Source organism: Somniosus microcephalus, chromosome 17 (genome assembly GCF_052327205.1).
Source record: "Somniosus microcephalus isolate GS21.2 chromosome 17, FLI_Smic_1.0, whole genome shotgun sequence".
Taxonomy (NCBI): Eukaryota; Metazoa; Chordata; class Chondrichthyes; order Squaliformes; family Somniosidae; genus Somniosus; species Somniosus microcephalus.
The window spans coordinates 42517242-42531595 of NC_141003.1; the positions used below are offsets into that span (position 1 = coordinate 42517242).

Sequence of the window (14354 nt, forward strand, 5' to 3'; positions counted from 1 at the left end):
CTGACCTTCTGACTGTTCATGATGACACCCATCTGCAGTGTGTCATGAATGGAAATATTTCAGGCCACTTTGACTGTGCGCTTGCAAGATTGTTACCTCAAATGAAATCTATAACATGGGGATGGGAAACATTTATGCCCTCTCATCCTGGTCCTCATAATAGGGGGAGAAGCAGCCGCGTGGCTCACCACAGATCTTCCTGGGAAGAGGAGTCGGAGGAGGACGAGGGGAGCCTTGCATGCCCTGTTGTGACCAGTGCAGCATCCCTCTAGTTCACTGCTGCCCGTCAACCAGGGTATGCACACTGCCATGCCACACTACCATAAGCTTACTCTTTGACCATAGGTGGCCAACATATGGCTCTGTAATTGCAGGCGACACTTGTCCAACGTCACACTTCATCTCTGCTATACCCTCTTATTTCCTATTACTTTTATCATCGGCATTACAAATGCAAGTCGCCCTGAGCCCTTAATGTACTTTTGCCATTTCCCAGAACACACAGGCCACATAATCAACTGTTCGACATAATTTATCTTTAACACATGACAAAATATACCAGCAAGAGTCCACAGAGGACTCTCCACTGCTGTCGCTGTCTCCACCATCTGCTGATGCTCACTTGTGTGCTGTGATAGACCAGGTGGCAACACTACTCTAACTCGCGATGGCCCCACCGAGGTGTGCGTTGCTGCGCTGCTGCTGGATGCGCTGAGTCCTGGTGACACTGCTCCCTCAGAGACTTCAGGTTCCTCTGAGGAGATGTCTGGCTCTTCATCCTGGATCGTGGGGAGGGGGGCGCTCGATGGTCCTGTGGGAGAGTAAAGGCTTGAATTAGATGTCTGATATTGATGTAGCAGACAAATCCTTTTGAGCAGATGATACAAAACGATTCTCTATGAACATCATATTCCACTGCTTTCTGAGAGGGATGAAACTAGTGTGCCCATTTCTCCATCGCCCACTTCCAGGTCCTCGCCCCCTCCAACAATCTTGTTTGCTGCCTCCTCAGCACTGGTCAATGTTGCAAGGGTAGGTGTTTCTCCTCCAGTCATTGCTCTCTTCCTCTTATTGTGGGCTATCTTTTCCTGCAAGGAGGGACACAAGTGGTGTTTCAGCCACAGTGATGGAGTGAGTGTGATTAATCCCTACCATAGAAGCTTTGAGTGAGACAAAGATGGGGTAAGGTGCCAAGAGGAAGGTAACTCCCTGTGCGTTGTTAGTTGTTGTCACTGCATGACAGTGAGAGTGAGTCTAAGGGGTGCATAGGCAGGATGCTGAAGTGATTCAGTGCAGAGACAGAGATGGATAGGAAAGGGTGCAAGGGAAGTAAGAGTAAGGTGGGATGTGAAGGAGGAGGCTTACAACGCAGAGTGCTGGTGAAGAGAAGGGAAGCAGAGTGAAGGCAAGTGAGATGGGATACTCACTTTTGATGTTCTCACAAGATCATTAAGCCTTTTGCGGCACTGGATCCATGACCATGCATAAATGGACCTTGCGCTCACCTACTGAGCAATGCGCAGCCAGGCTGCCTTGGTCTGCTGAGGAGGCATCCTCCTGCCATCGGGAGGGAAAAGAATCTCCCTGCGCCTTCTGACAGCATCCACAAGAACTTGGAGGGACTCATCATTAGAACGAGGAGCTGCCTTGCCTCTGGAAGAAGTCATAGCTTTTAAAAGAAGTGCAGGAAACCACAATGGAAAGGCTCAGGCTGGAAGGCAGCTTTGAAAGCAGCTGCTATTATGACATCATCAGAGGCGGCCAGCCGACCCGATCCCACTCATTGGACCGGCCAGCGCACCTCCATGAAATTAACAAGGTACTTTAATAAAAATCGCAACTCTGCAGCTGTTCCCGCCCACCACGCAACCCGACTCCAACCCGCCTCAGGAATTAAAATCGAGCCCATTAACTCAGTTTCTCTCTCCACAGATGCTGTGTATTTATAGCATTTTCTGTTTTTTTTTCCAGATTTCCAGCATCCGCAGCATTTTGCTTTTGCATTGGTCTGGCTCGTTTCTTTTCAGGTTGAGAACTGCAAGATTACTTTTCTAAGATAACAGAGCGTTATCTCTGATAACTTCTATCTTGTCCCCAGATCTGGTTCAAGAAATTTCCATAATTCATGTGCTTGCAGTCAATACAAGAAATAAAGAGCTGCATAAAATCTGCCCATCTGTTTTACCTGGATAGAAGCCACTAGCCACTACACCTGGAAATGATATGTAGAATGCTTTGTTTATAGAATGATTTTAAAAAGAATAATATTGTTCTGTGTAAGTGTTTTTTAAAAAGTCAGCATACGATTTTTTTGTGTTATTTTGCACTTCCATTTATTTCAGTATTTTTTGAATTGTTAAGCCAAAGTAAAGGGGCAAGGCCTATAGCACAGAACACTGCAAAGGCTGAAAAGAATAAAAGAGAAGTCACAAAGTAAGGATCAGCCAAGGCCAAGATTGGGTTTTTAAATATTGAAGGAGGAATGAGAGACCAAGGAAGGGAAGACACTTAACATTTTTGAGATGCTGTGTGATGAATCTTAATTTCAACACAGTGGATGTGGGAGGAACAGCAGGAGTGTTAGGTTGAATATTGGGAGTTTATAAAGAACAAGAAAGAAAAGTTAATAGTACAGTAGCACTGACCGTGGGAGTATTGATAAAATATAGAAAGATTTGAAAAGTTAGCAATGAAATCAGGATCATCTATCATGCAACAAGCTTTTTCTTGTATGCTGACCAGAGAAGATAGATAAACCTCCTCAGTTATGGAAGCAATATTCAAACCTTGGATTAACTTGGGTTTCATGAAAAGTAAAAAGTAGGGGGATAAAGAAATGTTAGGCAGAAAAGAGAAGACCAAGCCTGTTGGAAGTAGTTTTTACAATGGAGATGAAGGGCTGGATTTTGCCAGCCCTGGGGAGGTGGGTCTGCCGGGAAAATGGCAGAATCTGGGGACGGGTACACATCCTGCCCCCAACTCGCCTCCGTGCCATCTTCCCAGGAGGCGGGTAGCCAACCCGCGTCAGGTCCCGTCTCCTGGAGGCGGGAAGGGGATTACAGCCACTTAACTGCCTGTTAACAGGTAGTTAACAAGCAGTTAAGAGGATTATCCCCATTTTTCCACCAGAGGCGCAGGCTTCCCGACGTCTGGAAACCCCGCCAGGGTCACCGAGGCGAGTAGTGGGTCTGTGGGGGTCGAAGGGGTCCAAAAGCGCGCTGTGGAGATAAGTGATAGGTGCAAGTGTGGAGAGGTAAGAATGTGAGGTGAGTGAAAAGTGATAGAAAATGTTTACTTACCTTTGTTTCTTCCTGCAGGCTTCAGCAGTTGGGGAACCGGAGAGTCTCACATCTCATCGGCAGAGATGACAGAATGGCTGCTGCATTCTCCAATGTAACAGCCATCTGATTTCTGCTCAGCAGATAGGTTTGATGGGTCTTGAATACAAGGACTCATCAAACAACAGAATGTCAGTGTTTGACAGCTTCACAGAGCTGTCAAACGATGACAATTCATCTGTCAATTTTTTGACAGATGAAACATCATACGCTGATGTACTCTGTAACCAGCTTCCCTTTATTTGGCCTGCTAAGCCCGCTGGGCAGGCTTAACAAGGTCAATCAAGGGAAAATAGCGTGGGCTGGCCAGAAATCGATGGAGGCGGGACTGAAACCTGACAAGCAGCAGTCCTGCCTCCAATGCGCCCCCATTGGCAAAATCACCCCCCGTGGAGTTCCATTTGAGGCCACAAATGGTGCTAAGTGATAAAGGAGTAAAGGTGGTCCCATCAAAGTTAAAAGTGGTTGATGTTGGAAAGATTTTCAAAAGAAAAAGAATTGAAGGAAACTATTTTTTCACTGCACCATGGAAGGGCATGAAGTAGATGCATTGATTTAGCTATTATGTTGTGAACAGTGCGGGCATGTGATTTGGAAAGAATTAATTGTAAAGTGCAGGCATCAGCAAAAGAATGGAAGGAGTTGATGATATCTAGAGGAATGCATCAGTAGAAAGAAAGAATTATAGAAGCACAATACTAAAGTCATAGAGACAACATAGCTAACACACCTACATATTATTAATCTTATGTAAGGCGTGCACTTCCTGACCACAACCCATAATTTCTGTGTTCATGTATCTGTCAACATTTACTACTACTATTATTAATACTACAGTACTAAATTAAACTAAAATCTAACGTCCTGAATGTCAGATCAACAGTGACGATGAGACTGAATGAATTCATTCCATTGTTGTTGGTTCTGAACTAGCCTGGATACTTCAGTCATCTGTATCCCTTTCTGTGACAAGTCACTTGACATTGTATATCCAGTTCAAATCAAAATCAAATCAAATCAACTTTTATTGTAATTGTTAGTGCACAAGTGCAGTACAACGAAATGTCGGCTTGCGGCTCCCGAGAGTGTACAATTTGGATTAGGACACTTAAACATTTCAACATACATTTGCACATATATATTAGCATAAATATGACCATAATAAAGTGCATCGGCAGATGTGCAGGCTTTAGTGTTTATTTGTGGAGTTCAGTAGGCTGACAGCCCTGGGAAAGAAGCTGTTCCTAAATCTGGTCGTACGGGTGCGAATACAAGTTCTTCCTTGGTCTTCTGTTGCTTCTAGTTCCATATATTTCTGTATCCAGGACTATGAAAGGTATTGTAGCTGTTTCCATTCTTGAAACATACCCAAACCATGGCAGTCGTCTTTCTTGGATATTCTGTCTAAGCGTTTTTTGATCAAGCCATGTTTTTATATCATTCTTGATGCTTTGTATCCTGGATACTCGCAGTATTTATCTCAACCAACTCATCTCTGCTGTTAGCATCTTTTGCTCGTCAACTTTTCCCATGTTCCAGCGCTCAGATCCAGAAAATAATGTAGGGGATATCTATCACTTCATGAACTCTTACTTTGGTTTTTGCCAAAATAACTTTAGCCTTCAATAGCTTTCTTATAATCTTACAAGAGCAGAAGCAAGTCCAATCCTTCTTTTGATGTCTTCTTCACAATGCTCATTCTCTGCCATTAGCCCACCAAGATATACAAACTTCTCCACCTGTTCAACTGCATCCCCATCAACTGTAATGTGTAGATGTTCGTGATGCGTCCCAAATTACATGACTGTTGTCTTCTTTATGTTAATGTTAATCCAAATTATCTACTCTCCACATACACCTTATCAGTTGCCTCTGCAAATCTGTTTTAGATGCTGTAAGGTCAATATCATCAGTAAATCTGATTTTTAGGATCACACCCTGATTTCTGAACAGTACCCTGCATTTTTAATGTGTATGTCTAGTGACAACACATTGTCAATAGTGTTTTCTAACCCAAATCCTAACCCTAACTTCAACCACCAACCTCTAACACTAACCACTAGTCCTGAACCCTATATTGCGCGGTGTCAATATTGTTACCCCAGGGCGGGCTGCAGTGTCAATAGTTATTATATCATTGATGATGGAGGTCAACTGCGTTGTCAATAGTCACTCCGGTTTTTAAATATACATACTATATCTCCTTACTTTAATTACTGGTATATTTCATATCAAACAGGAAAAAATAAAAAGTTTATGCATTTCCAAAACTTTCAATGAATCCCCTGCAAATTTGGCTACACTTTTGCATCTTTAGCACTTGGTTGAGTTTTCATCTCCATAAAAGTCTCCCCAAGTTGCAAGGTCTGCCTGGTTGCCTACCTTAAACCAGAACTGAGACTTTTAAATATACTGTAATTTTATATAATGTTTTCCTAATATTCTTTAACTTCGTGTGTATGAAATGAATGAAGGCGTATTACAAATACACACCAACAGCAATGTGCTTATAACAAGGTGTTAACTGGCAACGTTCCAACATTTTAAAAATTGAACATTCTTCAAAGTAAAACGAAACTAACGCCGTGACGTCATGGATCAGCCCATCACTTTGTGACATCATCGGCTGTCGCGGGGAACATCGACACAACGCGGCGTCTGATTGGTGCGGCCGTTACCTCGGAAATTCAAGCCAATGGAAAGGACGTTTCTTGGGAACGGCAACATGGCGCCCCTCTGCCAGTGACTGGGAGGCCGTTGTATGGTGAAATAAACGTTGCAGCTTGCGGTCGGTCCGAGCTGTATTTTTGTGTCTGACACTTGGTGATAGTGGGCCCGCACTCAGCTGGAAAATGTCCAGTGACGGCGGGAAGAAACAGTTCTGGAAGCGGAATGTTTCCAAGGTTCCAGGCAGGTTCGTGACGTGTTTACTCGGTGACCCCCTTGTTTATGTTGCCCGGGCCGAGCGGGAGGCGGGTGGTCGGGTCGTGGCTCCCGGTGACCGCGAGCAGCGCGGCTGTGTGGGTTCCGGGGCTGGAGCTGGGGCTCGGCTCAGGTCCTCTGTCTATAACCGAAACGGGGCGACATTGGAGCGTAACGTCACTGTCAGAAAAGTGGCTGAAGTTTTAAAATGACGAACTTGCAATGTTCCTAAACTTTTTAATTCTCTTTTTTACAGTTAAATTAATAAATTCTGTGGCAGTCAAGTGCTGTATTTTCTATGACTCTTCAAAACCGAAAGGCAACGTTAAGCTTGCTGTCCACAGAATTTTAAGGAAGTATTTCAATAGTGAAAGTTGGAAAACAGGAGTCGGCAGTTGGGGAACGAGTTAAGTCACTGGGATATTTAACTCTTACTGAGATTACAGGGGCGATAGGCTTAACAAGACTCAGTTATGCATAAGCACTAAAGTCAGTACTGTTATGCCAATTGCAGTGAGTCTCCCGTTTGTGGATATGGAACAATACAGTGCAATTACAGTTCTGTTGCTATATGTTAGTATAGTCGTGTCCTAACCAAGCTTTTTGTTTTCGTGAGCTACATAAGTGTACATTCATGAAATTCTAGGAGCCACGTATATAATGGCCTGGAATTTGCGGTCCGGATGGCGGCGAACTGGCAGCGTTCACCGTCATTCCGCATTGGAAACTGTGCACAGCTCCGACACTTGCTGCGCTGTGCCCACCGCCCCCCAAGCCGGCAATCGGTGTAGTCGCTCAAATCAGGGAAACTAATGAAAACTTTGGCTCTTCCGCAGTAATTATGCTGTTAAACCCAAAGGGATTAGGCGTAACTGGGGTTTTAACAGGGTATTGACTGCTAAACAAATGTTAAGGGCCTGAAAAACTAATTTTAATTTTGTACAGTGTGAAATTGATCCATTTTAATAAAATTAAAATTTTAAGAAACTTAAATAAGTTCATCTTTGTATCAGGTTTGCCTTTTCCTCATGAGAGTCCTAATCTTTGTTTTGCTCTCTTTAACCTTTGTAAAAAGTTCGAATTTTAAGAGCTTACTCACTTCCTTATTCGCTGTCTGAGAATTCTGCCTTTTGATTGGCTGCTTAGACAGCTTGTTGACCTCACAGCAGCTCGCACAAGGGGATCCCCACTAACCTCCATTGATTGGGTTTTCTGACGTTCAATTCAAAAGTTGTCGATTCAAGGATCGTGAGATCCTTGCGCGAAAGGTACTTTGGAGCCAGCGGTGAATGCAATTCTGGACCATTAAGTTTAGACCCATGTTTCAGTTAATTTGCATATATCTCAAGTTGCTGATATTAACCAACTTTGACATTCTGATTTCCTAGCAAGGCCTTCACAAACCTCCTGGCCCATGCAATTCAAATCAGACAAGGACAAACCAGCAAATAAAAATGCAAGACCAAACAGGGATGAGGGACTTCATTTATGTGGAGCGACCAGAGAAGCTGGGAATGCTCTCCTTGGCGCATAGACAGTTAAGGGGAGATATAATAGGTGTTCAAAATTATGAAGGGTTTTGATGGAGCAAATAAGGAGAAACTATTTACATTGGCAGATGGGTCGTTAACCATTGGACACAGATTTAAGATTAATGGCAAAGGAATCAGAGGGGAGAAATCTTTTTTACGCAGCAAATTGTTATGATCTGGAATGCACTGTCTGAAAGGGTGGAGGAAGCAGATTCAGTAGTAACTTTCAAAAGGGAATTGGATATATACTCTTGAAAAGGAAAATTTGCAGGGCTTGTCTGCTGCTTTTTACTTCTCCCTCTGCCTTTGTCTCCTACCCTATCTCTGCATCACACATTTCTGTCTCTGGTTTGCCTCTTGGTGTCACCTTTTTGTGCAAGAGTGTCTCCTTGTTTCTTTCTGCTCTTCTATACTCTTGTGCAGCTTCTGTCTTTCTCTCCATCTGTATTTCTGTGGCTTTTTTGCTATGTCTGGTACTCTGCCTTTCACACTACTCTTCCTTCTCACTATATTTATGTATCTCTCTCAGTATGTTTAATGCTTTTATCTCTCTTTCATTCACTTGCTGTAGATATCCAGACTTGGGGCTAAAAACCTCAGCTAGCTGCTGATCAATGTTCCCCCTAATTATTTTTGTGTGCGCGGCCCCTTTATGGTCCATTCACAGTTTCGTGCATGCATGAAATTTAACATTGGAAAAGCCGGTCCAGACTCTGTGGGACTGGCGGCTGCGCAGCTTAGAGGAAATGTTGCTACCGATATAATCCAATCTTCTGGAATTGCAGGACTGGGGTGTGTTGTCATATTTGCTTAGGCAACCAAATCTTCAATTCGAAGATAGGAGGGAGCATGTGGCTGCAGCCTTGGGCAGGGGTGGAGAGACTCGGGGCTTTGGGATGCAGCTCTGGCTGTGTTTTATTTATTACTAACGCTGTTGGTATTATTGGGTTGCATTTTTATAATCTAGATTTGTTGCTTTCTTCTGTCTTACTAATTGGTAAGATACAGTTTTACTTATATTTTTGTGGGCTGTCTGCATTATATAATGCATTAATTATTAGTGTCTGAGGGGGCAAATTCATGATTTGGGGCATAGCTAAGAGAGTCTGGGGGCTATTTCAGGTCTGTTTGATTGCATGGCTTGAAATTAATATCTTGTTCATGGTGATTAAAAGAGGTTGGATTGCATTTATATCTAATGTGTTTTCCATTAAGACTAGCCCAGATACTCCAATTGGCACAGTCACCAATGAGACCCATTTTGGGTGGGATTCAACACTGGACTAATAATGCAAGCTCATTAGACTTGCAACTTGAATAGCTGCTACTTCATCTCTCATCCTATCAGCTCTCAATTCTTCCTCCTTTCATCTTCTGATTCTGGCTGCTGCTAACTGCATCTTTCTTTTGTAGCGGATGGCAGTTAAAAATAATTGAGGTATTAATCTATATATAGATACATAATATGTAGCACATTATGTAAATGAAAATTAACTATGTTACTGGATTAATAAGTCACACTTGTCTCTACTCTCATGTCTGTGGGGAAAGCACTTGCTAACGAATGCAGTAATACGGACCCAGAAAATTAGTTGTATAAACCAGAGAAGAACCAACACCTTTTTTCCTCTCTGTTTTGAGAGGAAGGATGAAGACTTTTCTGCTGTACATTTCTTTTCACTCTTTTTGGACCCATTTACAATTGTTCCCCACCACTCTGGGTAAATGGAGCCGAAGTACAGATCAGCCGTGTTCTAATTGAATGGTGGCGTAGGCTAGAGGGGCTGAATGGCCTACTTATGTTTCTACATATAAAATAAATGCTTCCTTTGATATATTTAACAAAATATGTTGTAAAATTTTGGTTTATGTATCTTTTTAAGTGGCGGCAACAAATTTGTAGTTGAAAAGATATTAAGGGTTTGGGGTAGTTACTAGTTGCTGGAACAATGTCAAATTCTACTTCAATGACTGCATTTGCAATCTGGAAAAGTGACTAGTAGATGCTATCTCTGCTCTGATGCATACTATTGCAATGTGTTTTTTTGTCTTTTTTTATTTTAACAAATGGTATTTTAACTTTAGGTGTAACTGGAGATGTGACTTTCTTCATCACCTCATTGCACATTCCTCCTTTTACAAACTGGTGAAATTAAAATCCACTTACTTTACCATACTGTGATTACATTTTTGAACAGGATGGTCTACTCCCTAAATTTAAGATTTTTCTTTTTAGCTTCCACTGCATCTCCATATCCTTGGACCAAAAACAATGCATATAACTTGTTTCCAGCCCTAAACTAATTCTGCTGGATAGCTCACTACTGTACTAGAAGTGGGAATACACTTCATTTCTTCCCTGTAATTACATATTGACTTGAGAGCCAAAAAACTGCTGTTGGCAAATATTCAGCAATTAATTTATGCTACTACTTTGTGCAGTGGTATATTGGTCGAGAAAGATGCTGCACTCGGCTGGTTTAAGATAAGAATCAGGAATGTAAACAGGAAATCCTAACAAAGCTGTGGTATACTCAAGTTTTATTGGACATGAGGCTCCACAATGTTCTGCAATGGAAGAGAACATTTGTTCAATATCGCTACAGAGATTAAATTATTGGCCTAACTGTAAAGCTTCATGTATTATTATCCCAAGAAAAATTATGGCAAAATCTTTGCTCCCTCCCCCCATTTTCCCTACATTTTCTTCCTTTAGCATTCCTATTTTGAAGGTGGTACGTTTCTGGGTACATTTTTGTGGGTGTCTATAGTTTCATGTGCCTCACTGATGTTACCATTCTTCACACGAGTCGGAACATAATACTAGTTGACTATGAAGCAGAGGGGCTAATATTTTTGTGCTCATTGGTGTAATCAATAAGGGGTCACTGAATAGTAATTTCCTCTTTGTTCTGAGCAATGAGACCAAATGTGGTGCTTCCACTGCCCCTCAATAAAGTCAACTAACTCAGTAAAGACCAACAATTGGATATGACCACTCTGGACTCTGTGGCGCAGCAATACACCATACAATGCGCTTCCATACTGAGCTTTTACAGTTCAAGTTTAGTGCTTCGGAATCGCGCCCATAACTAAATTTAAAAATACTGGGCCAGAAATTCCAGAACAGGGCTTGCAGCGCGTGCAAGCCCCGTATTTACACTTACCCCGCGCTACTGCCGATCAGCTCCAGGGACGCCTGGAATTGGTGTTTCCAGAAGAAGAATCCCGGGCAGCGTATGACGTCACGCCGCCCAGGAGTGCAGCCAGCGCGAAGCCAGGAGCGTGCAGTGTAAGTGAGACACGCCCCTTGAGGTCTCGGTTTCACTGGACACGCCCCCAATGTTTCTGTCAAGCTGCTAACCATTTTTACATGCAAAGCAGCAGTTTAAATAGGTTTTTGGAATTTTTTTGGAGATTTTGGTAACTTTTATAAACTTTTTAAAATGTTTACATTATTTTGAGTAATCTGAAGTAGTTTTAAACAGAATTAAAGCAATTTAAAGACTTTTAAAAGCCCTAAAATAATTTTTAAAATTCCATTTATTTATTTAGCAATGTCGTCGTCATACGTGTCTTCACACTTCCCTTTGGGGAACTGTATGAAGTGGAAGGATTTATGGCCATGATTAACGCTCATTCCGTGACCGTAACCATCTTTGAACCAGGCATTAGGGTGGTTAGTCCTATGGCGGGAGGGTTTTACGGGCTCCCACAAGCTATACAAGGAGGGGGGGCCACCCACACCCACGGACGCAAATATCCCACTGGATGTCAACCCAGAATTTAGAGCCGGAGCTCCGACTCCACTTGCCGGGACTGTCTGGAGCGGGGTTCGAAACCCTACCCTGATCTGGCCCAGCGGCGGGGATCCTACCGCTATGACAAAGGCCCAATCCGATTAGCAACGTGAAATGGCAGCATAGGGCTCCAGTCACGGGGGGAAAAGGCGCAGGAAACGTATGGGTGTCACCTTCTGTGCGGAGTGGGCCTTTTGCGTAGCAGTAAGCATCCCCGCCGCTGGGCCAGAAGGAGTAGGGTTTTGAACCCCACTCCAGACAGTCCCGGCAAGTGGAGTCGGAGCTCCAACTTTAAATTCTGGGTGGACATCCAGCGGGATACTTGCGTCCGTGGGTGTTGGTGGCCCCCCCCCCCCCCCTCGATGGGTTGTGGGAGCCCGTAAAACCCTCCCGCCATAGGACTAACCACCCTAATGGCTGGTTCAAAGATGGTTACGGTCACGGAATGAGCGTTAATCACGGCCATAAATCCTTCCACCACTTCATACAGTTCCCCAAAGGGAACAGTGTGAGGATACGTACGATGATGACCTCTTGCGCAATGCACCTCCTTGGACCCTCAGTCGCAGATGCGAGGGGGCAAGTCGTGCAATTGTTAAATTTTTCATTTTATTGACATGTAAAATGTTGGCCCAGTAATTCCCTTCCAAATGCGCGAGTACGGTCGGGGTACTTACGCATCTGGCCGGATGAAATGCCGGTTTTCAGCATGCACAGTGCATGTGGGGAAAACCGGCATTTCCTGTCCTCTGAACGAAGGGGTTCAGAGGCAGAACGCGTGCGACTGCACAGGCAGCGCGTGCGCAGCATAATTCGCCGCTTTCATTAATGCTTTCAGTGAGGTCAAGTCATTACAACTTACACATGAAAAAAGCATGGGTACAGTTGCTCCAGAGGCTGCGGAGGAAGATATTTATTATCGTGGAGCTTCTGAAAGTATGTATGTCTGTATATATTCCTTTGCGTGTTATGTATATATTCCTTTACTTATGTGTATGAATGTATTATTTAATTATGACTTTCAGAGAAAGTAACTTATTGGAAAATCATAATTAAAAACATACATTCATACACATTAGTAAAGGAATATAAAACATACATACATATACGTAAAGGAATATATGTGGACATACATACATAACTCATTGTCACATTCCACTCACACAGCCACAATTGCTCCTTCTACCTACCGTTCTGAAAACCCTTTTTTAAAAAAAAAAAAAAAAAAAAAAATTTTTCACTTTAAAACTTACTTAAAATTTCTTAAAATAAGTTCCCTCCCTTTCCCAAACAAAAATATTGCATTTCAGAAGCTCCACGATAAAATGTTTCTTCCTCCGCAGCCAATGAACCACTTTACACTTGCTTTTTTCAAGTGTAAATTCTGAGGACTTACCCTCACGGATTTCATGAATGAAATCTACGAAGTTCACTGCGCAAGCGCTGCCTGTGCAGTCGCACGCGCTCGAGGTCTGGAAATGCCGGCGTTCCCCGCATGCGCTGTTCATGCTGAACGCCGGCATTTCCAACGGCCAGATGCGTGAGCACCCCGAGCGCACTCACGCCTTTGGCCGCGAATTTCTGGCCCACTGTGTTTCCCCTCCTCATCCCTGTCTAAATTTTGAAATGTACGTCTATTTTTCTACTGTTGAGTCAAAATCAGTTCTTGCAGCAGCGGAACATTCCTTCCAAGGAAAATAATAACATGCAAATTTTCTCAAAGTTAAATCTTTACAGTTTGCATGAATGGTAATGATGCTCACCAATGTCCATGCAGAGATTTGATTGCTGTTTTGTAATGCTGTACTTTAATGATGGTCCACAGTGCAAAGTTTGCAAATCTGTCCATCTCTTGGTCTCTATTGCTTCAGCAAATGATTGTTTGCAGAGTCTGTCATGCACATCATTTTGACTAAAGTGGGTTTACAAACTTTAGTTGAGACATCAAAGTCCTCACAAAGATCTTTAAAGGTTTCATATTGATATCATTATAAACATTTGGTTTTTAATTGTTTCAAAAAAATTGCAATTCCTTGGGGATGCTACTTTTGAATTGTATTGGGTTGGGCATTGCAAAGAAAGTGGTGCAGTTGGCATCCAAAGAGAATTGTGGCAAATGGAAAAACTGCAAATTTCAATGTTGGGGGAAAGAGTGTCTGCATTTTAAGTTTGCTGGCGTTAACTTTCATAGTAATGAAATCTCCTCTAATCCCATTTCGACGCCCTTTCATTAAAATCATCTAATTTCCTCTTAAAAGTATTTTGACTTATAGTTGTAGCCACTTTTAGTAATACATTCCATGTCCTGATAATGCTTTTCATGAAAATGATCCTAAGCTCCTCCTTTACACTTCTGCTGCCTTTACATCCCCTTGCTACTTATTCACTGGTGCATGATTTCCATTTGTCATATATACTCTCTAACTCTTTTTATAACTTAAAGCATTAATGCACAGTTAACCTTTTCTACTCCACTTAATATCTCTCTCTTTTTAAAAATATTTCATAAGTACATTCTGTATTTGCTCATCTCTGTTCTCATCCAAATCAGTACACAAGTCTTTATCAAACAAATCCATCCCTGCCTGGCTGATTTATTGAGAATGAAGATTAACTTCTTTTTGGCTATTATCAGCTTCGAATAAGAACTAACTTTTGGGTCATATGGAAGCTATCTGCAGTTTTCCTGTTGCTGTTTTAGTATTCTGGGTGTAAGAAATTATATTAACTGTTGCGAAGAAGTGATGAATGGGAGGAGGGAC

At 42.5% G+C, this 14354-nt stretch overlaps 1 protein-coding gene across 7 annotated transcripts in view; it reads left to right on the forward strand.

Moving 5' to 3' along the window:
- Nucleotides 1–5988: 5988 nt before the first annotated feature.
- Nucleotides 5989–14354, forward strand: part of tbc1d22a (TBC1 domain family, member 22a) — a 554059-nt gene continuing 545693 nt past the window's right edge. For 3 of the 7 annotated variants that reach the window (XM_086010293.1, XM_086010297.1, XM_086010296.1), the window contains exon 1: nucleotides 5993–6252. In XM_086010293.1, coding sequence (XP_085866419.1) covers nucleotides 6191–6252 — 62 coding nt within the window. In that variant the 5' untranslated portion in view covers nucleotides 5993–6190. Of the gene's footprint in view, nucleotides 6253–6467; nucleotides 6667–14354 lie in introns of those variants that run through there. The other 4 variants (XM_086010294.1, XM_086010298.1, XM_086010299.1 and 1 more) reach the window with 3 other exon arrangements.